The sequence below is a fragment of the Lontra canadensis genome, unplaced genomic scaffold (genome assembly GCF_010015895.1).
Source record: "Lontra canadensis isolate GAN:19392208 unplaced genomic scaffold, GSC_riverotter_1.0 scaffold3, whole genome shotgun sequence".
Classification (NCBI taxonomy): domain Eukaryota; kingdom Metazoa; phylum Chordata; class Mammalia; order Carnivora; family Mustelidae; genus Lontra; species Lontra canadensis.
In genome coordinates, this window is record NW_022630997.1 from 24,529,199 (window position 1) to 24,551,622 (window position 22,424).

Here is a 22,424-nt window from a genome sequence, read left to right on the forward strand (position 1 = left end):
CCAGAGTAAACATTTATGCTCAGAATTAGCATAAGTTGGAGTTATTCAGGAATTGCAGAGAAATGAATCTTCACGGAAATCAAGCTGTTATTTTTGTATACTATATCACTTAGACAACTGTGTTTCAGTTTTTAAAAGTCAGATGGAAAAAAGCAACTGAAGTCCTAGAAAATAGAAATGTAATTTTAAACTATCCAATAAAGCTGGAGGAGGAAGAGAGTTTGACTAAAGTTCTTTTTGTTTCAAATTTTCCTTAATGTATATGGTGCAAAATGCCATAATACCATTCTCCTCCCTACCTTCCCAGATACAACTTACAAAGTTTGTGTATATGCTTCCTGTCCCATGTTTTTATCATTTTGCTAATATATGTGTATCCATAAAGAACAAAAAGTTGGGTTGCCTGAGTGGCTCAGTGGGTTAAAGCCTCTGCCTTTGGCTCAGGTCAGGCTCCCAGGGTCCTGGGATCGAGCCCCACATTGGGCTCTCTGCTCAGTGGGGAGCCTGCTTCCCTCCCTCTCTCTCTCTGCCTGCCTCTCTCTGCCTACTTGTGATCTCTGTCTGTCAAATGAATAAATAAAATCTTTAAAAAAGAACAAAAAGTGTCATTTATAAGCTCATAGTTAATTAACATTATGTTTCCAAGATCTAGTCCATTATATGAAAATCCATAATTTATTCATTCTTTACTGACTGATACTTGGGTTTTTCCAATTTTACATTATTATAAATGAAGTTAAATGAGTATACTTTTTTAAAGATTTTATTTTTAAGCAATCTCCACACCCAATGTGGGGCTTGAACTTACAACCCCAAGATCAAGAGTTTGCACACTCTACAGACTGAACCCAGCCAAGTGCCCCTGCAATGAGTATGTTTGACATGAGCTTTACATATATGTGCATAAACCAATCTAAAAATACAAGTGTATTGAAAGAATAAGCCCCAAACTTATGATAAAATGCAGGTTATCCTGGCTGGGAGTGGGGCTGGAGGAAAATGGGATTTGATAGAGGTAATGAAAATGGAAAAGTTATGTGACATTTTTTTCCTTAAAAAAATTTTTTTCCTTAAAAAAATGTGGAACACAAATATAACAAGGTTTTAATATATGTTAATTCTTAATTGTGGGAATATAATTTTTAAATTGTTTCTGTTATTTTCTATTTTTTACATTTATTGTAAAATATTTCAAAAATACAAAAGAGTTGAAAAAATTATATAGTGAACACCCATATGCCAATGACCTAGATTCTACAATTAATATTTTACTCTGTTAGCTTTATAACATAACTACTACTTATTTCCCTCTATTCATATTGTCCAGATTTTTTATACATTTAAAAACAAGTTGCAAGCATCAATACACTTCAGCCCTAAACACTCAACACTGATATCATTAACTTGGGTTGAATAATTATTTATTTGACTTCTTTTTTAGGTAAAATTGACATACAATAAAATGTATAAATCTTAGGTGTAACCTAAACCTCTATCAAAATAAAATATACAGAAAATTTAGAATATAGATATATAATATATAGACATATATAACCCCTAGAAAGTTCCTTTATATCCCTTCCTGGGTAACACAAGGCAGCACTCATCCCTCAGGGGCACCTCTATTCTAATTTTTTTCCACCGTTCATTAGTTTCATTTGCTCTAGAACTTCATATAGATTCAGTCATACAATATGGGCTCTTTTGTGCCTGGCTTCATTTGAGCAACACTGTGGTTTTGAAATTAATTCACACTCTTACCTGCTGCAGCAGTTCATTCCTTTTTATTGCTAAGTAAAAAACATATTTTTATTATAATTTGTTTATCCACCCACTTGTTGATGGATAATTAAGTTGTTTCCACTTTGGGGCTATTACAATAAATAAAGTGCTATAAATATCCTTTTACCTGTCTGGCTGTTGTCATAAGTTTTCATTTGCATTGGGTAAATATCTAGAAGAAGGATGGTTGGATCACAGTGTACATAACTCCGTAAGAGAATGTCAAACAGTTTCCTAAAGTGATTGCACCACTTTATGCTCCTACCAGTAGTGTGCGAGAGTTCAAGCATCCAGCTTTTTGCCTTGAGCATTGTATTAGGTACAGAAGAACTAAAAAAGAACTAAAAGTGTTCTTTTAGTTACAAAAGAACTAAAAAAGTTATCCTTGCCTAAAAAACTTACATTATAATTTGCACGATTAGGCAAATACTGATGAAACAAGGAAAATTTGACTCTTGAACTATGCAAAGCTGATTTTACATGCAGAAAGCATTATGTAGTCTTAAGAAACCTGGGGCACCTGGGTGGCTCAATCAGTAGAGCACGCAACTCTCGATCTCAGAGTGAGTTCAAACTCCACACTGGGTGCAGAGATAGAGATAGAAAGAAAGGAAAGAAAGGAAGGAAGAAAGAAAGGGAAAGAAAGAAAGACCAAGAGGAAGGAGGCCTATTCACCATAAAAGTTTGTGGGTCACGTGCTGCAGCTAACCTTCTCTAGAAGAAGGGAAGGAGGTGCAACATAGTTGTTATGGTAATATATTTCCTTCCTATTATTCACAGGGCAGGACTAAGAAATTAATCACTGAAATTATCACGAAATTCACCTCATTGTAAACTATTAAGTAGCATATGGTATGAATCCAAACAGACCTGTTGGATCGTTGGTGCAAACGAGATTTTTTTTTAACATTTTTTTAGTTCTTTTAAAAGATTTTATTTATTTATTTGTCAGAGAGAGAGAGCAAGAGTGAGAGAGTGAGTAAGCACAAGCAGGGGGACCAGCAGGCAGAGGGAGAAGCAGGCTCCCCAATGAGCAGGAGGCCCAATGCAGGACTCAATCCCAGGACCCTGGGATCATGACCTGAGCCGAAGGCAGATGCTTAACCCAGGCATTCCAGGATTAATTTTTAAGTTAATATTAAAATATTTATTTCATGCTTTCTTACATATCTCACATCATAATATTTTTTAAAATGTCTCCCCTGGGGCGCCTGGGTGGCTCAGTGGGTTAAGGCCTCTGCCTTTGCCTCGGGTCATGATCCCAGGGTCCTGGGATAGAGCCCCACGTTGGGCTCTCTGCTCAGCAGGGAGCCTGCTTCCTCCTCTGTCTATGTCTGCCTCTCTGCGTACTTGTGATCTCTGTCTGTCAAATAAATAAATAAAATTTAAAAAAATAATAAAAATAAAAATAAAAAAAAATAAAATGTCTCCCCTTGGACTACATCAAAATTTAAGACTCTTATATATCAAGGGACATTGTCAACAGAATGAAAGACAACCTACAGAATAGGAGAAAATATTGCAAATCATATATCCATAAGAGGTTAATATTTAGGGACGCTTATCTGACTCGGTAGAGCATGAAACTCTTGGTCTCAGGGTTGGGAGTTTGAGCCCCATGTTGGCTGTAGAGATTACTTAAAAATGAAGTCTTTAGAAAAAATTGTAAAGGGATTAATATCTAGAATATATATGAACTATAACTCAACAAAAACAAAAATAAAACAATCTGATTGAAAAATGGGCAAAGGACTTCAACAGACATATTACAAAGAAGAGATAAAAATGACTAATAAGCAGATAAAAAACAGGCTCAACATCAGTAATCATTAGAGAAATGCCAATGAAACCCACAATGAGATATCAGGTTACACCCATCAGGATGGCTATTATGAAAACAAAACCAAGCAAGCAAGCAAGTAAACAAATAGTAACAAGTACTGGCAAGGATCTGGAGAAATTGGGACACTTGTGCACTGTTGGCAGGAAGGTAAAATGGTTCAGGCATTATGGAAAACAGTATAGGGATTCCTCAAAAAGTTAAAAATAGGGGCTCCTGGGTGGCTCAGTCAGTTAAGCATCTGCCTTCAGCTAAGGTCACGATCGCAGGGTCGGGGGATCTAGCCCCACAGCATCAGGCTCCGTTTTCAGCAGGGAGTATGCTTCTCTCTCTCCCTCCGCCCCTCTACCCCCATGCTTGCTCTCTCTCTCGCTCACTAGCTCTCACTCTCTTGTGTGCACTCTGTCTTAAAAATAAATAAATAAAATCCTTACTTTAAAAAGTTAAAAAGAAAATTACCATATGAACCATTAATTCCACTCTGTGTAAAAACCTAAAAGAATTGAAAGCAGGAACTCAAACGGGTTTTGGTACAGCCATATCCAGAGCAGCATTGTTCACAAGAGCCAAAAGTCAGAAGCAACTGGAGAGCCCATTGGTAGATTAACAGAGAAACAACATGTGGTGTATACATACAGTGGAATACTACTCAGCCTTAAATAGGAAGATAATTCTGACAAACATTACAACATGCAATAACCTTGAAGACATTATGCTGAGTGAAATAAGCTGGTCATGAAGGGACAAAAACTGTATGATTCCACTTCTGTGAGGTGCCTAGAGCAGTTAAATTCGCAGAAACAGAATGTTGAATGATGGTTACCAGGAGGTAGAGGAAGCAAGGCATGAGCAGTTACTGTTTAACGGCTACATTTGGAAGATGAAAGATGTTCTGGAGCTGGATGGTGGTAATGGTTGCACAGCAGTGTGAATGTATTTATGCCACTGAACTGTACACTGAAGAATGGTTAAAATGGCAAATTTTGTGATATATATTTTTTACCACGGTTTTCAAAAAGTAACTTGGAGGGGTATGCCTTGGTGGCTCCATGGTTGAGTGCTGGACTCTTGGTTTCAGCTCAGGTCACGATCTCAGGGTGGTGAGATTGAGCCCGCGTTGGGCTCTGTCCTCAGCAGAAAGTCTGCTTGGTATTCTCTCTCTCCCTCTGTCCCTGCCCTCCACCCTGGATTGCACTCGCAAGCTCTTTCTCAAAATAAATAAGTAAAATCTTAAAATAAAATGTACCTTGTGGTAAGACATACCACTTTCTGATGTGGCAAAGCACATCTGTGTGTCCCTTTTCCTCAGAGAACAATGTTTCTGACAGAAAACTTGGTCTCTGTAATTTCCCTCTTGATGATGACTTTCCAGGTGAACTTTTTCATTGTAATTAACATGCAATGTCACAAGATGTCACTCTTTAGCTGGAAAACTCTTCCAATTCAGTTGGTTAGCGATCACAGTTAAGTAAAGCCAAAGCAGCAGACAAAAGCCTCTAACTCTCCTCATCAGTGCTTTACTCCCACAGATGCAGTTTTCTGGGAAGGAGAAGGTTTGCATCTTTGAAGAACATTAGTGAACTACCCTTGTTTATGAAACTTACATTACTATTTATTAACCTAATACGTACTAATTGCTTTTCATTATAAATCAGTTTGATGTAACAAAAACATATCATTTGAAAATGATAGCGATGTAATAATGCAAAGCTGAAATGTAAAGTTTTTTTTTTAAGATTTTGTTTATCTGAGAGATATAGAGAGAGTGAGAAACAGAGAGAGAGAGAGAGAGTGCTTGATCAGAGAGAGGGAGAAGCAGACTCCCTGCTAAGCAGGGAGCCCAATGCAGGGCTCCATCCCAGGCCCTGCTATCATGACCTAAGCCAGAGGCAGACGCTTAACCCACTGAGCAACCCAGGCACCCCTGAAATGTAAAGATTATTGATAACTGAAAGTCAGGTAGCATATGGCTTTATCACTAAATGATGTGTGACCTTGGTAAGTCATTTAATCTTTCTAATCTCACAAGAGTAGTAAAATTTCCTTTCTTAGGTCAATATACACTACTATATATTTAATATATGCTAATATATATTTAAATATGTTCTTCTAATTCTGAAATATTTTGTTTTTTTTAGTAGTACTCAAATTGTAACTGTTCAAATACAATATTAAAAGTGAGTTCAGGGACGCCTGGGTGGCTCAGTTGGTTAAGCGGCTGCCTTCGGCTCGGGTCATGATCCCAGGGTTCTGGGATCGAGTCCCATATCGGGCTCCTTGCTCAGCAGGGAGCCTGCTTCTCCCTCTGCCTCTGCCTGCCTCTCTGTCTGCCTGTGCTCACTCTCTCTGACAAATAAATAAATAAAATCTTTAAAAAAAAAAAGTGAGTTCAGTAATAGAAAATACAGTCTGCAAGAAAACATTGGGAAATAATATAATGAGACTTCTTGACATCTTGAGTAATTAGTTTAGGAAATTACTCACATGTATAAAACAATTGTAAAGCAGTATAAAAACTCTTGAAATGAAAAAAACATTTGTTACTGAGAACATTTTTTAAAAAGATGATGGAATATTTTATGCTTTGCTTAAATATAAAATTCTCAAGATTCAAGAACACAGTAACTCTTAAAGATTATACCGCTTGAATTGATAATGTTACCTTGTAACTACAATCTAAATAAATTATTTTTTAAACTTCTAATTCTTGCAAGTAGTTTATAATTGATTTATAATATCTAAAAATAATCCAAAACCCAAATGCCCACCCCTGGATGAACTGAGGGACACTATAGTATGTTAATAAATGAGGGTATATTTTTATTAGTAGTTAGCAGTTATTAGGATTAAAATTACATTATTAGGATAAGAAAGACTATCAATGTGCTGGCTGAGAACACAGAACTCAGAATGATATGAAGAGAGTGTAGTGCCTGGCTGAGAATATTGACAGTTGTTTTGTTTCTAATATGAAATTTTTTGTTTAACTCTTAAAAACTTAGATCTTTCTGTTTAACTTCATGTTTGTATGATTAAATATGTAACTGGAAAGAAAAGAAATGACCTGTTAAAATGTGCATGATTCTTTTAAACGCTAGAAGCCAAATACAAGATTTATATTTCATGTCACAGTGTCACTTCTCTCACACATTTGGGGCGTGTGTGTATGCGTGTGGTGGCGGTGGGAAATCTCCCAGTGGGAGACAAGTCTGGGAGGGGCAGAGTGGGGGAGGCCCCTCCTGTCCCATTCATAACACGTTCATTCACTGGGAGCCGGCAAAAACGGACTAATCTCTAATGCAGTCATTCCCTCTACCCTAGTAGGACTCCACCACCTCTCCTAGAACTCGGTAAGTTCAGAGTGCAGTAAAAATGCATGTTTCCAAAAAACAATCTGAAATGATTTTGTAGTTTATTGGAGGGTGAAGAAGGGAGGGGGTGAAGGTGGCAATTTTCAGGCCTCGCTTTGTTTTCGTCTTTGCACCGGGTTTCAAAAAGATATTAAACGTTTATTTAGACAGTAAGCGATTTTCTCAGAGAGTTTCTTCTCAGGCTGCTGCTGCCTACTGGAAACCAGCGTGTGGGAATGGTAGACAGTGTGGGAAGACGCATTTGCAGCAGCAGTCTCTGCCTCTGTCCGCAGGTCCGAGGGATGTGGCTCTTCCGGCCCAGCCACCACTGAATCGCCCAGGCGTCCCGAAGACCCGACCTGAGCACAGACCATGAGTCCTCTGAGGCCGCTGCTGCTGCTGCTGCTGCTGGGTGGCTGCCTCCTCGTGGCCTCCCGGAGAGCCAAGGGGGCGGCTGGCAGCCTGGCAGAGCTGGCCTCGGGTCCCACTGGCGGGTCTTCCGGCCGCTTCTTCAGCCCCGAGCGGCACGCGTGCAGCTGGCAGCTCCTGCCGCGCGCCCCAGGGCCCGCGGCGGGGAGCGAGCTGGCGCTGAGCTGCCGGGACCCGGCCGGGGCGCTCCAGCAGTGCGCCTACCGCGGGGAGCCAGAGCGCTGCGCCGCCTACGCCGCCCGCGGCCCCCACTACTGGAAGCAGGTGCTGGGCGGGCTGCGCAAGAAGAGGCGGCCGTGCCAGGACCCCGCTCCGCTCAAGGCTCGCCTGTGCGCAGGCAAGAAGGGCCACGGCGCCGAGCTGCGCCTGGTGCCCCACGGGTCCTCACCTGTGCGCCCCACTGCGGCAGTCTTCCCCCGGGATCCCGAGCCCCCAGCAAGGAGCCGGGGGCGGCTCCGGGAGCCCGCTCCGGGTCCCGCAGGAGGGTCCCGACTTCCCGCGAGCAAGTCTCCCAGAGGGAAGCCCTCTGAGAAGACCAAAGCGGGCAAGAGGAAGGCGACCTCGGACCCAGAAGAGGAGCGACCCCTGGGGACGCGACCTGATCCGGACGGGCTGGGCGAGAACGCGAAGCTCACGGAGACCTACTGTGCTGAGAAGTGGCACTCCCTTTGCAACTTCTTTGTCAATTTCTGGAATGGCTGAGGCTGCCAGCCTGGGGAAGAACGCGGGTCGGGGAAGGTACGCAGCCGGGCAGGAGACTTGAAGGGCATTTTAGGCCAAGAGATAAGGAATGGAGCGTTGGGAAGAGTCCAGGTTCTAGAATGGGGCTGGGGGGTGAGGGCGGGGGGGCGGGGTGTGGGAGGGCATGGGCCTTGGGATGGGAGTGTAAGGGGTGTGGAGAATCTCTGAGATAGCAAAGACATTTAACTTTTTGAAAAGTCCGATCCTGATGAAGAGCAGAAGAAATGGTGGAAACAGAAGTAGGCATACCTTAAATGTACAAAAACTGTAGACTGGGAGAGAGGCGAGTACAGAGGGAGGCTGGAAAAAAAAATAAGAGGGAAAAAGTGACGACGAAAGCTATGTTGTCTCATGTGGGAAGCAGGATACAATGTATATTGTTTAACACACTTATATTAAAATGTAATCACGAGCAATTGGTAACCTGAGCCAGACTGAATTGTTTAGTGACTTCCCAGCCAGTCAGATGACAAGATTCCGACCTTCCCCCCCCACCCCCTTTTGGCATTAGTATGAACTTGGGTACTGCTTGGTGTCATAGAAGACCTCTATTGGGATAGAAGCCATTTAGAGGTCAAAATTGCCTCCAATTAGATTTTCAGGTTGGCTGCCCTTGGATTTTTTTAGAAGTGTTACTTTTAAATACAGGGATGCCTTATGTTCTGAAACTTTCCCATTGACCTCTTAAGAATGGTAGTGCTCTGATCGGTTTCTAAAAAGAATTCTTTGTGTTTGATCATATATATATTTTTTTAATCTTCTTTTTTTTTCTTATTTTTTTATCTTTTTTTTTTAAATAGCTGACATTAAGTATGTATTTCTGAGTCATTTGGACCATTATGGAAGTTATATCTGTTTTATGTAATTAATTATTAACATATTTCATTTTAAGTAAGATTTAATGATAACTTAACACATGTTAGGTGCTCAATAAAAAACTTTATGAATAGATTTAAAGAACTGGCAGGGGAATGGAAATTCTGGCTGCATATGATAAAGTTCTGAATATATGATAAAGTTCTGAATATACCTTAAAGTAAATGTTTAAACATCTCCCAAAGTGTTAGGAAAAGACAAGAAGTCTGCATTAAAGCAAGAGTGACAAACGGGCAAACCCTGGGTTGTATCATTGCTCTGCTTGGCCTACATGTGTTTCTCTTTTATTTTTCCTCTTTGTCTTCCCTCCCAATTTTGATTTGTTGCCAACATTTAAAAATTAAATAATTTCAGGGGTGCCTAGGTGGCTCAGTCATTAAGCATCTGCCTTCGGTTCAGGTCATGATCCCAGGGTCCTGGGATTGAGCCCGGCATCGGCATCGGGTTCCCTGCTCAGCAGGAAGCCTGCTTCTCCCTCTCCCACTCCCCCTCCTTGTGTTCCCTCTCTCGCTGTGTCTTCTATCAAATAAATAAATAAAATCTTTTAAAAAATTAAATAATTTCATATAAAATTCAGATTTCTGAATTCTTTTGAAAAATGCGATCTATAAACATTTGGACCTTCCTTCCCATATGGCAACAATTGGCTGACACTGACTACTGGCTGCCCCCTTTAGATTAGGCATGTTTTCTAGAGTTCTCCACTATTCCTACAAATCTTACCAGTAAACTTTATTCGTTTCTATTACAGGCCTGAGCCCAGAAGACATTTAAGCCAGTGGGAGATATAAGGCTTTTACCTTTTTGCTGACCATCTGTTCTCACACCCTCCCCTTCTAAATAATGGTAAATGCAACAATCTTGCAGATAGTAAACATCTCCTGAACTCTTTCCTCTTTGACCAGTTGCTAGGTAATGTTAACTATCTCTTACCAGTCTGTACATTCTTGTATTCATACAATTGGTAAAATATTTAGATTGCACGTAGTTCCAGGCTAGGTTTATGAGGTCGCATTCTGAGTAATATTGACTATTAGATAATATTCATATTGGCCAAGGAGAGGAAGTCCAGAGTAGCTAGAGATCACTCTTTTAAGATAGGGACCAATGGGGCGCCTGGGTGGCTCAGTGGGTTAAAGCCTCTGACTTCAGCTCACATTATGATCTCGGGGTCCTGGGATCGAGCCCTGCGTCGGGCTCTCTGCTTGGTGGGGAGCCTGCTTCCCCCACCTCTCTCTCTGCCTGCCTCTCTGCCTGCTTATGATCCCTCTCTCTGTCAAATAAATAAACAAAATCTTAAAAAAAAAAAAAAAAAGATAGGGACCAACATACACTTTCTCTAAAAAGTTTGGCAAAATTTGAGTGTCATCAAAGAAGGGTATTAGAAATGAAACATCACTATCTAGAAACATAGCTAGAATGATAGTTTTACCTCTTCATACAAGACAAATGCCAATCCTTCTTGTATGCCCTGTGACAGTCCAATGAACTTACCTTGGCAAAAGAAGGAAAAGCTAACACCTTGACAAAAGAAGGAAAAGCTAAACTCCGGGCCCAAGGACACAGTGCAGATTGCTACTGCTCTTGCTCCTTTCCTCTTTAAGAACTATACAAGGACTTCATCTCCAGAACAGAACACTGACTGATAGGGGCCAACTGCTTGCAGTGAAAGAGAACTCAACAGATCCTACCATCAGCTTCTGGAATGACTTTGACTAAGTCCCAATGGCTCCAATGTGTTCAGTGATGAGAGTTAAACTAGGTTAAATCTGAGGTCCCTACCACACACTATTGGCACTCCAGAACCCTATACATAATTTTGCATAGTGTTTATAGCACTTGAGAATCAACAACTACTCTGTGTACAGTAGTACATGTTATACCCCAAGAAAGGTTACAGAGTTGGAAAAGCTCCAGAGAAAGACAACTGAAGTAGCCAGGGAAATAGAGAAGGCTTCTTTATCTGGAGCATCTAGAAAGATTTGGAAGGTTGGGCCAGAAGGAAAAATCTGTCAGTGGGAGAAGACAGGATCAAAATGTCTAAAATAATGAGGAGGATAGACAGGGCGAATTTGAGTAATCTCCCACCACCCCCACCCCCACCCTGCCCTGCAGGTGCCAGCAAGATGGGGAGGGGCACCTGGCTGGCTCAGTTAGAGTGGAATGTGTGGCTCTTGATCTCAGGGTCTTCAGTTAGGGCCCCACACGGGGTATAGAGATTACTTAAAAATATATATTTTTTAAGTGACAGGAAAGTTGCCAGGGCACCCCCAAGTTTACTGTCAGAGCTGGGATCAGCATGGGCATCAGAAGTAGCAAGACATCTGTCACTCAGTTTATTGGAGACAGAGAATTTTTAAAGTGCTAAACCATCTTATTCTCTTATACTTCCCAAGTTAGTTAGCACAGAGATAGCAGGGAAAAGTGGAATTTCACCCAGGTACTCTCTACCCAGTTTGCTTTTCTTTATTTTTAAAGATTTCATTTATTTATTTGAGAGAGAGAGAGAGAACATGAGTATGGGAAGTGCAAAGGGAGAGGGAGAAGCAGACTCCCTGAGTGAGGAGGCTGATTTGGGTCTCTATCCCAGAACCCCGAGATCATGACCCAAGCCCAAAGTCAGATGCTTAACAGACTGAGCCACCCAGGTGCCCCTCTTTTCTTTCTTTTTTATTTATTTGAGAGAGAGAGGGAGGGAGAGAATGAGCGAGCTGGGAGGCAGGAGGAGCAGAGGGAGGGGGCAAGCAGACTTGGCACTGAGTCTGGTGTGGGAATCAATCCCATGACCCTGAGATCATGACTAAATTGAAATTAAGAGTTGGATGCTTAACTGGCTGAGCCACCCAGGTGCCTCTCCCAGTTTGCTTTTCTGAACTCCTCTCTACTAGGCCAAATCTTTTCTTTTTTAATTTCTTTATTATCATTACTATTATTATTAATTCTAAGTAGACTCCACACCCAATGTGGGGCTTGACTTTGGGACCCTAAGACTAAGAGTCACATGTTCTACCGCCTGAGCCAGCCAGGTGACCCTAGGCAAAGTCTTTTCAACCTTCAAAGTCCTTTAGTCTCTCTCTGTCTCAGTTTGCCTGGACATCAACGTTTTAATCCTTTACAACAACATTTTCATCCAATGACTTAGCTATGGTGTTTGTTTTAAGATTTTATTTTTAAGTAATCTCTACACCCAATATAGGGCTCAAACTCGTGAACTTAATCACAAGATTAAGAGTCACATGCTCTAGCAACTGAGCCAGCCAGGCACCCCACTTATTATTTTAAATAAAGACAGGAGCAGTAACAGTACCTTGGGAAGCTATATTGGAGCCTGAGGGGGAAGGAAAATCAGTGAAGAATGGTACTATTTTTATTGAAAAATTTGATGTTTTGTTTATCAGGGGTTGTTTTGTATTAATTTTGATTTTTTAAAACTATTGCTTTAAAACATAATTTATCTTGACTACTGAGTTTGTTGGTACTCCACTTTTATTTTGCACCCAGGACAAAGAGCCTCACCAGTCCCACCTGCCTCTTAGTCCTGGCCCCAGAAGATAGATCCCGTGATGTGGGCGAGCACTGCTATTGGATTCAGGGATGACTGGTTTGAATACTAGTTCTGCCCACCTCTTACTCTGGGTTACTTTGAGAAGGTTCTTTAATCTCTTCACTTTTTTTCTTTTCTCTTGTTGAAGACGGTTTACCTGCTTCCAGGGTTACCATGAAGAATAAATTATGGGATGTCCTGCATACTGTCTAGCACCCCACAATAACCTACATTGTAATAGGTACCCAATAAATATTATTACCTCCTTTCTGATGAGAGGCATAATACTCCATCCCACATTCTTCCCTCCCACATTCTTTCCTTTTGTTTAACCACACCCTTAAGCACACCCTAGGGGCATAACATCCTTGCTCAGCCCTGGAGATATGACTATGACACACACCTATTCTTATAGTATTTTCCCCCTAATAAGCCATTCGTTGTCAAGCTGGACTTCTAGGCCTTTTTCTTCCCTCTTACGGTCTTTCACCCACTGGAGGTCATTTTGCATACACTTCACTTTCACAGAATACATATGAAACTATTATTGGACCACTTTGACCTATTAAAAATGACAATTTTATATGGTTCAACTTAATACAATACTATGGGATCACTTAAAAAACAAAAGATTTGGGGCACCTGGGTGGCTCAGTTGTTAAGTGTCTGCTTTCGGCTCAAGTCATGATCCCAGGGTCCTGGGATCAAGCCCCACATCGAGCTCTCTGCTCGGCGGGAAGCCTGCTTCTCCCTCTCCTACTCCCTCTGCTTGTGTTCCCTCTGTTGCTGTGTCTCTGTCAAATAATAAATAAAATCTTAAAAAATAAATAAATAAAATAAATATTTCTCCATAAACCATAAATGATATTCAACACTAGCATAGGTATACTGTTAAATAAAGCGAAATGAATAACAACAAATATATATACTGTTGTTATATATATATCTGTATATAAGTAAATATAATCAGGCTGAGGGGGGGGAGTCAGAATACTGGTTGGTGTTAGTAAAAACTTCTTGGCAGAATGCAAGGATCCCATGTGACAACTATTTACTCCCAAGCTTGAAGTTCAGTTTTCATTTTCTTTTTAACAAGGTGGGATAGTTTTATCCTGAACATTTTGGTCCTCCATTTGGAACATACAGTTGCATATTACATTAAAACAACAAGTTCTTAAAAAACAAAACAAACAGACAATAAGTTCTTGGTGTCTGGGTGTCAGTCATTAAGCATCTGCCTTTAGCTCAGGTCATGATCCCAGGATCCTGGCATTGAGAACCACATCCAGCCCCCTGCTCAGCGGGAAGCCTGCTTCTCCCTCTCTCACTCACCCTGCTTGTGTTCCCTCTCTCACTGTGTCTCTTTGTCAAATAAATAAATAAAATCTTTTAAAAAACAACAACAACTAAGTTCTTGGTCTTTGCAATCTAAACACCTATGACCACGATCAACAAACAAAATAAAATCTATCTAAAAGAAATCAAAGTGAAATCCAAATCCTTCAAATAGGAATAAATGTTTATATTATTTTTTATCAACTCTATGAGTTATATACTGTGGCAGACTGCGTATGAGCATATAAGTATATATAATTACTTACATTTATCCCACCTCCTGGGATTCACATCCGTGTGTCATCCTTTCTCCTTGAGCACAGGCAGGACGTGTGGATTGCTTCCAGCCTCAATAGAATGCAACAAAGGACATGAAGTATCACTTCCATAACTACATCACATAATACTGCAACTTCTTTCTGGCTAGCAGACTCTCTGTTGATTCTCTTTTGCTGAATTTGATGAAGTAAGCCACCCTAAGAAAGAGCCCACATGGTAAGGAACTGAAAACAGACTCTAGCTGAAGCCCTCAATCTGCCACCTGCAGGAACCGAAATCCTGCTAACCACTCTGAACTGGGAAGCGCATTCTGCCCCAGCTGAGCCTCAGCTGAGACTCTGGCCCAGGCTGGCACTTCCACTGCAGCCTCATGAAAGATTCTGAAGCCAAAGAGCCGTCTCTGACCCCCAGAGTGCGAGATAATGTTATTTAAGATAGTGTTATTTAAGCCACTAAGTCTGTGGCAATTTGTTATGCAGCAATGGATAACAAATACAAATACATAAAAATAACTTTGAAATTATTTTATTGTGCACCTGTGCAATTGTATCTGCAAGATAAATTCTTTTTTTTTTTTTTTAAAGATTTTATTTGACAGAGAGAGAGAGAGAGAGTGAGAGTGAGAGAAGAAACACAAGCAGGGGAAGTGGGGGAGAGGGAGAAGCAGGCCTCCCACTGAGCAGGGAGCCCGAAGTAGGTCTCAATCCCAGGACCTTGGGATGGTGACCTGAGCTGAAGGCAAACTGAGCCACCCAGGCACCCCTGCAAGATAAATTCTTATACATGGAATCTGTGGCTTTAAGGACATGAGGACATGAGCCCTTAGGGCTTTAATTTTTTTTAAAGATTTGTTTACTTATTTATTTAGAGAGCATGTGAGCATGGGGAAGGGCAGAAGGAGAGGACAGAGAATCCCAAGTGGACTCTGCATTGAGCACAGACTACAGAACTGGGCATGACCCGGAGACCCCGACCTGAGTCTAAAGCAAGAGTCAGAGGCTCAGCTAATTGAGCCACCCAGGAACCCCACCCTCAGGACTTTAAAAGGTATTGAGGCCTTTCAAAGTCCTTCCCTAACTTTGTACCAACAAAATTCTGATAAAGACATTTTCATTGAAATGTTCTAAACTACAAATGTGTAGGGGTGCCTGGTTGGCTCAGTTGGTGGAACAGGAACTCCTAATCTCAGAGTTGTGAGTTCAAGCCTCACATTGGGCAGGGAGCCTACTTAAATAATAATAATAATTTTAAAATAAAATATAGATGTATAAAGAGTAAAATGTGAAAATCTCTATTCAGCTTCTCTCTCTCCTTCCTTTCCTCTTCATAGCAGTAACCACCAATTGCTATAATTTGGTGAGAACCGCTAGGGTTTTGCTTTTCCCCTCTGGATGTGATAGATATTTAGACCACTGAGAAGTGGTCCTGGGTTCTTAACCTAGGGTATGTGTAAAGTATCAGAAATTGTTCAGTATCAGTGCATATATGTTTGTACAAATATACTGGTTTTTTCCTTACATAAGTGGACTCATGCTATATGTAGTATGCTACAATTTCCTTTTCACTTAATATTATTTTCAAGATGTTTCTAAATTAGCACATGTGAATATAATTATACCTCAGGCTTATTCAGTATGAATATAAAATAAGTATAGTTGTACTTAATACTCCCCCCCCTTTTTATTGGAGTACTGTTGACACACAATGTTACATTGGTTTTCAGCATACAACATAGTGATTCAACAACTTTGTTATGCTATGCTCACCACAAGTGTAGCTACCATGTGTCACCATACAGTTCTATTACAATATCACTGACTACATTCCCTATGTTGTACTTTTTATTCCTGTGACTTATTCATTTCATAACTTGGAGCCTGTGCCTGCCATGCTCCTTCACCCATTTTTGCCCATCCCCCCACACTTCCGCTGAGGCAAACACCAGTTTGTTTTCTGTATTTATAGGTCTGTTTCTGCTTTGTTCTTCTGTTTTATTTTTTTAGATTCTACATATAAATGAAATCATATGGTATTGGTCTTTTTCTGTCTGACTTATTTCACTTAGCATTAAACCCTCTAGGTCCATCTAAGTTCTTATAGATGTCAAAATCTCATTCTTTTTATGGCTGAGTAGTATTTAATTGTATAAACACATCACATCTTCTTTATCCATTCACCGATAGATATCTTGGCTTCCGTATCTTGGCTTTTATAAATAATGCTGCAATAAACATAGGGGTGTATAGATCTTCTTAAATCAGTATTGTTTTCTTTGGGTAAATAGCCAGTAACAAAATTACTGGATTGTATAATATTTCTATTTTTAATTTTTTGAGGAATCTCCATACTGTTTTCCATAGTAACCACTTCCCTCTCGATGAACAAAACTAAATCTCTTGAGGCCTTGGCTGGCTCAGTCAGTGGAGTGTGCAACCCTAAATCTTCAGGTTCTGGGTTCAAGCCCCACCGTAGGTATAGAGATTACTTAAAAGAAAAAGAAAAGCTGTTAAAAAATTGTTATTTAAATAAACAAACAAAAACTAAATCTCTTCAGCTGCATAGGAAATGATCCCAAAGTTGAAATCACCTGAGTACTTCCATAAAGTTATATTCTACACTTACATTTCTTTAAATAGTAATTACATTCATTTTCTTGAGGAGCTATAACAGAGTACCACAAACTGGGTAGCTTAAACAATAGAAACTTATTGTCTCATAATTCTGGAGTCTAGAAGTCCAGATTAAGGCATCAGCAAGTTTGGTCCCTCGGAAGACTGTAAGACCTAATCTGTTCCATCTTTCTCTCCTAGCTTCTGGTCATTTTGTTGGTAGTATTTGACATTCCTTTGCTTTTAGATTCCTACCTTCTTCACCTGGAATTTTCCCTGTAAGTGTCTGTCTCTAAATGTACTCCCCTTTTTTAAATGTCTACTTTTTTTTTTTTTTTTTTTTTTTGACAGGCAGAGATCACAAGTAGGCAGAGAGGCAGGCAGAGAGTGGAGGAAGCAGGCTCCCCGCTGAGCAGAGAGCCCGATTCAGGGCTCCATCTCAGGCACCTGGAATCATGACCTGAGCCAAAGGCAGAGGCTTAACCCACTGAGCCACTCAGGCGCCCCTAAATGTCCCCTTTTATAAGGATACCAGGGCTTACTAAAGGACACCAGATAAGAAGCCCATTCCCCTGTAATAGGACCTCATCTTAATTGCAACTGCTATGATTCTATTTCTAATAAGGTCACATTCTGAGGCACTGGGGATGAGGACTTTAACTGAATGGGGGGGGCACAATTCAACCCATTATATATAGTGATAAACCTCTCTGCCCCCTCAATTGCCACAAAAAAATCAGTCCTTTGTTATTATACACAAACATATTCCCTTTTCCTATGGATACAGTTTTGATTAAATTTTTTCCTCTCAATTTTATTTAACTAAAAGGAGATATTTAGAGATGTAATTTTGCTTGGCACCCATGGGAAATGGTTAGTCATGTTATACTTGGCATACCGTTGGTCTGCCCTGCATTTTCTTTTCCTTTTCCTTTTTTTTTTTTTTTTAATTTTATTTATTTATTTGACAGAGATCATAAGTAGGCAGAGAGGCAGGCAGAGAGAGAGAGAGGAGGAAGCAGGCTCTCTGCCGAGCAGAGAGCCTGATGCGGGGCTTGATCCCAGGACCCTGGGATCATGACCAGAGCTGAAGGCAGAGGCTTTAACCCACTGAGCCACCCAGGCGCCCCTGCCCTGCATTTTCAATACAGGAAATATGTACAGGAATATTATTGGGCCCACCAAATGCCAACTTTCAACCATATCTCATTACCTGGGCAGATTGTCACCTGAAAAATCTGTCTTAATTTTCAGCATTCTGATGACAGAAAGAAAATCCTAAGGGTAAACTTCAACAGGACAAGGCTCAAAGACAAAACAAGATACCTTGAAAAAGGTCAAGGTAGAAGCAGCAGGCAGTCAGGCCAACCTGAGAAAAAAAGAAACAATGGCAAATCCATGTTCTTGGCCTTTCCAGTTTCTGGGGACTGCCCATATGCCTTGGCTCATGGCTGCCTTCCATCTTCAAAATCAGCCATCACCTCACTCTGACCTCTGCTTTCGTTAACACATCTCCTGCTCTCTCACTTTCCAGCCTCCCTCTCTGACAAAAAAAGGACCATTGCAGCTGTGTTGGGCCTGCCCAAATAGGCCAGGATAGTCACCTCATCTCAAGGCCAGTTGATTAGCAGCCTCAATTCTGTCTGCAACCTTAATTCCCTAGAGCTGTTGAACGCAACTTGTTCACAAATTCTGGGAATTAAGACACGGACATCTTTGGGGGCCATGATTCTGCCTACCCCAAGGGGCTAGGTTACTATCCAACAAAGTAAACTCCAACACAAAGAAAAAGGGGGAAAGAGTGACATTACAGGGGCACCTGGCTGTCTCAGTCAGTAGAACGTGCTACTCTTGATCTCTGAGGAGGTGAGTTTGAGCTTCATGCTGGGGAGAACCTCTGAATCCTAGGCAGGGAGAGTGGAAGGAAAGAGGATTGGATAGGAAGAGCCTTGGCTCTTGCAGCTCTGAGGAGAGCTCAGCCAGGCCAGTGCAGGACCCCAACACAGAGATTGGAGGAGCCCCACAATGGATAGGAATGGCCTGGTTCTAGCTCTCCTGCAGGCACTGCCACCGGCCAGGAGTGGTCTGGGAGGAACATGCTCTCAGTGTAAACACTGTGGTAGATTCTGAAGGCAGTACTGCTGGACATGGCCAGCTAACTACCCTGCTCACATCGGGCTATCACTTAAGGGGAGATCTGAGCAGTGTTCCCCACGGCTGCCGCACAAGTTTAATAAAAGAAAAAATTTCCGTTTGGTTGAGGCATAATTTACGTCTTCTTTTTTCTTCCACTACCACAAAAGGTGATTAGGTGACAGAGACCAATATGCATGGGTCCAAATCTTGGGGTTCCCACTTACCAACTGTGTGACCTTCGACAATGTATTCATCTCTCTGAGCCTCAGTTTTCTCTCATTTAGAGTAGGGAGGAAGATAGTAGTAATTTCCCACAGGGTTGTTTGGGGAATTAAATGAGATGCTCATGGAAAGCTAAGCTCCTGGCACTTTGCAAACATGCCCCCATTAATGCTCCCATTTCCTTCGGCGTACCAGTGTAAGCATCGGAGGAGCACCTACAGCCTTCAAGGGCACTTACACAAGAGGGATCAGCAACCCTTCACCTTAGCTAAGAACAGGATAAAAAGAAATATGCAAGAAACGTGTAGCTATAGAAGAGAGAAGTATCTGATGAGTACGATATCCAGCACTCACACCACCGGTGTGGAAGCAAGGGGATATGTGAGATCTCCTATCATGAGGAAGACCTGAAAAGAGATAAGAACGGTTGTGGCCTTGGAGGCTTGGGAATCACAGCTGACCTCCCAGCCACACAGCTTCCTTACAACTTCAAAGAGCCACTGTCCTTACTCCTTGACCGATGCTTACAGCTGCAGGGCCCTGATGGACTTACCCCAAGTGTGTCCCTCCTGTGACCTCTAGCTCACCACATTCAAACTCTTTCTGTTTCAACTTTTAAAAGCAGGCACAAAAGCCGAGCAAAGCCCTCCTCTCTCCTTTAAAGCAAGAAGGCCGTTTCAGCAATATTATTGGGTGGTCATCTTCTATAGACAACAGCAGTTAGAAAAGATCATGGAACGTGCCATCAATAACAGCAATACAAGGTAAAATTTTTTTTTTAAAGATTTTATTTATTTATTTGACAGAGTTCACAAGTAGGCAGAAAGGCAGGCAGGGGGGCGGGGAAGCAGGCTCCCTGCTGAGCAGAGAGCCGGATGCAGGGCTTGATCCCAGGCACCCTGGAATCATGACCCCAGCCGAAGGCAGAGGCTTTAACCCACTGAGCCACCCAGGCGCCCCAACAAGGTAAAATTCTTAAGAACAAACTCAGGACTTTCGCAAGAGCCATATGAGGAACACAGAAACACTTCCCAGGCCAGAAAAGAAAGATGTGAATAAAGGAAGACGTAGATGGATTTAGTGTATTATTAGATAAGAAGTCCTAAGATTTTAAAAAAAATGTCAACCTGTAAATAATCTATTCATTTAAAACAATATTTACATTTAGATCCTGTAAAATATTTACTCATGTAAAAATGATGATACTAAAACCACAAACAGGATTTGGGAGCATGAAGCCACTGATTCGAAAGTTCTCAAGGAAACCCAAAATTAATTTGGGGGCTGGAGGGATGCAGGACTGTATGCTTCAGAGAGATCAAAAAAGAAAAAAAAGGGTGCTTTCATTAAGCATACAACTTGAAATGGCTAAATACAGAGTCTTTCCAAGGACTGTTAGCAGCACAGTGTAGAACAACGTAAATGACGTGAGGGGACTGTTTCTAGGTAACCACGGGGACTCTCCGTGAAAAGCCAGAAGCTTCTGACCAATACTTCAGTTGACAGTTGCCTCCTTTGAGCTGGGTGGTCATGTGATCGTGGTGGGGCTGAAGACCCTAAACCTTTGATCCATATGTTCCTTTGTTCCCACACACAATGATCACAATGAGAAGGATTCTTCTCCCAATGGAGACAGGGATAGGGCCCTTGTGCTTTGATTTGATGACGTGGGGCGAGGGGTGAAGGGAAGATGGCCAGTGTGGGATCCCCAGAAGGGGGAGATGCCACAGTTTATGTTCCACCACGAAGAAGTGTTCTTTCGCAGTGCCCCAGGATGAAATATTTACCAGCGTTTACGGGACTTATTTACCCTCCTATTGTCTTATCCCTTCCATTCCCTGCCCCAAGGCTTGGGAATGCTCTCAATTTAAACAAAAAAGGGGGTGGGGAGTGGTGCCTGGGTGGCTCAGTGGGTTAAGTCTCTGCCTTCGGCTCAGGTCATGGTCTCAGGGATTGAGCCCCAAATCAGGGCTCTCTGCTCAGCAGAGAGCCTGCTTCTGCCTGTCTCTCTGCCTACTAGTGATCTTTCTGTCAAATAAATAAATAAAATTTTAAAGAAAAAAGACAAAAAACGGCAAAACAATACATAACAGCATGTGCAAACACACACACACACACACACACACACACACACGCACACGATAGGAGTATGCTGAAAACTTACCAGCAGCAGTGTGTCTAGAGGAAAGATAATGAGGACAGTCCTATCTTTAATTTCTTAGCTCACCCCGGCAGCCTCAACCTGTGGGTATGCAAGCCTTTCCTTAGATGGGTTTGGATGTTCCTGCAAAGCCCTGTGAAGTCGGCAACATAAACCCTTGGAAAAATGTGGAGGGTGAAACCACTTTGAGTAACTGCGAATGGCTGGCACCTACAGTGTTATAAAAACTTCGAGTGAGTCACCCAGAATGACGGGGGACCTTGTTGCAAGCATGCATGCTCGCACGTGTGCCTGAAAGCAAGCCGGGGGGCCTGGGGAAGGCAGGGGGTGGGAACGGGGTGAGGGGGTGGGGACGGAGTGGGGGGTGGGGGACGGGGTTGTGCTTCGTGAAGGCTTCGCGCCTGGTTGTGAGGATGTCCGAGGGGAGGGGCCGAAATGGCCGGCAGGGGCATTTGGCTGCAGTCTTAAGCTCCTAGCAGCCTCAAGATTTGACAACTACTTAGTGGTAAGTTTGTTTAAAATAGAAGATGGGGCGCCTGGGTGGCTCGGTTGGTTAAGCCTCAGCCTTTGGCTCAGGTCATGATCTCAGGGTCCTGGAATGGGTCCTGGAATCAAGCCCCCGCATCGGGCTCCCGGCTCAGCAGGGAGCCTGCTTCTGCCTCTGCTGCTCCCCCTCCTTGTGCTCTCTTGCTCTCTCTGTCCAATAAATAAATAAAATCTTTAAAAAAGTAAAATAAAAATAGCAGACGAGGTGGTCTCTTTTAATAGCTATGCACTTCCATTTGCCACTAGAAACACCATTTGCCACTAGAACCACCACGGACAACTACTGTTTAGAGTTTAAAGCATCTTCTTTGAATTTTGAAAATAGTTTGTTAAACCATTTATGTATGCCCCGTGTGTTATTTTGGTAGTGCAGTTTTACAGAATTCAATATCGATGACCTAAAATTTCCTTTGTTTATCATTGTATTGTTTATCTCAATGTTTGCCATTAGTTCTGAATTGAAATTCATAGACTTCCCAGTATTTGCTAAATACCGAAAGGAGAGCTCTAAGTGTGGGAAGGGACTTACTGTACTCTGTGAGCTTGTGGCCTGGCCAGGGCCTATTCCCAAATC

At 41.9% G+C, this 22,424-nt stretch overlaps 1 protein-coding gene and 2 long non-coding RNA genes across 3 annotated transcripts; 2 read left to right on the forward strand and 1 right to left on the reverse strand.

Moving 5' to 3' along the window:
* The first annotated feature begins 130 nt into the window (after nt 1–130).
* On the forward strand, nt 131–18,109 carry LOC116854555. The gene is made up of 3 exons (XR_004380189.1): nt 131–219; nt 8,462–8,468; nt 18,098–18,109. It is a non-coding gene; the product is annotated as an uncharacterized LOC116854555 (long non-coding RNA).
* On the forward strand, nt 7,230–8,222 carry FGFBP3 (fibroblast growth factor binding protein 3). Its single transcript, XM_032836518.1, has one exon. It carries the CDS (start codon nt 7,345–7,347, stop codon nt 8,101–8,103), a length of 759 nt encoding a protein of 252 aa, XP_032692409.1. The 5' UTR covers nt 7,230–7,344; the 3' UTR covers nt 8,104–8,222.
* Nucleotides 8,361–21,475, reverse strand: LOC116854562. Its single transcript, XR_004380192.1, has 3 exons — nt 21,308–21,475; nt 14,164–14,245; nt 8,361–8,442 (listed from the first exon to the last, which is right to left on the reverse strand). It is a non-coding gene; the product is annotated as an uncharacterized LOC116854562 (long non-coding RNA).
* Nucleotides 21,476–22,424: the final 949 nt, after the last annotated feature.

Coding starts and splice junctions, on each gene's coding strand:
- FGFBP3 (XM_032836518.1), top strand. CDS start 7,345: ATGAGTCCTCTGAGGCCGCTGCTGCTGCTGCTGCTGCTGGGTGGCTGC.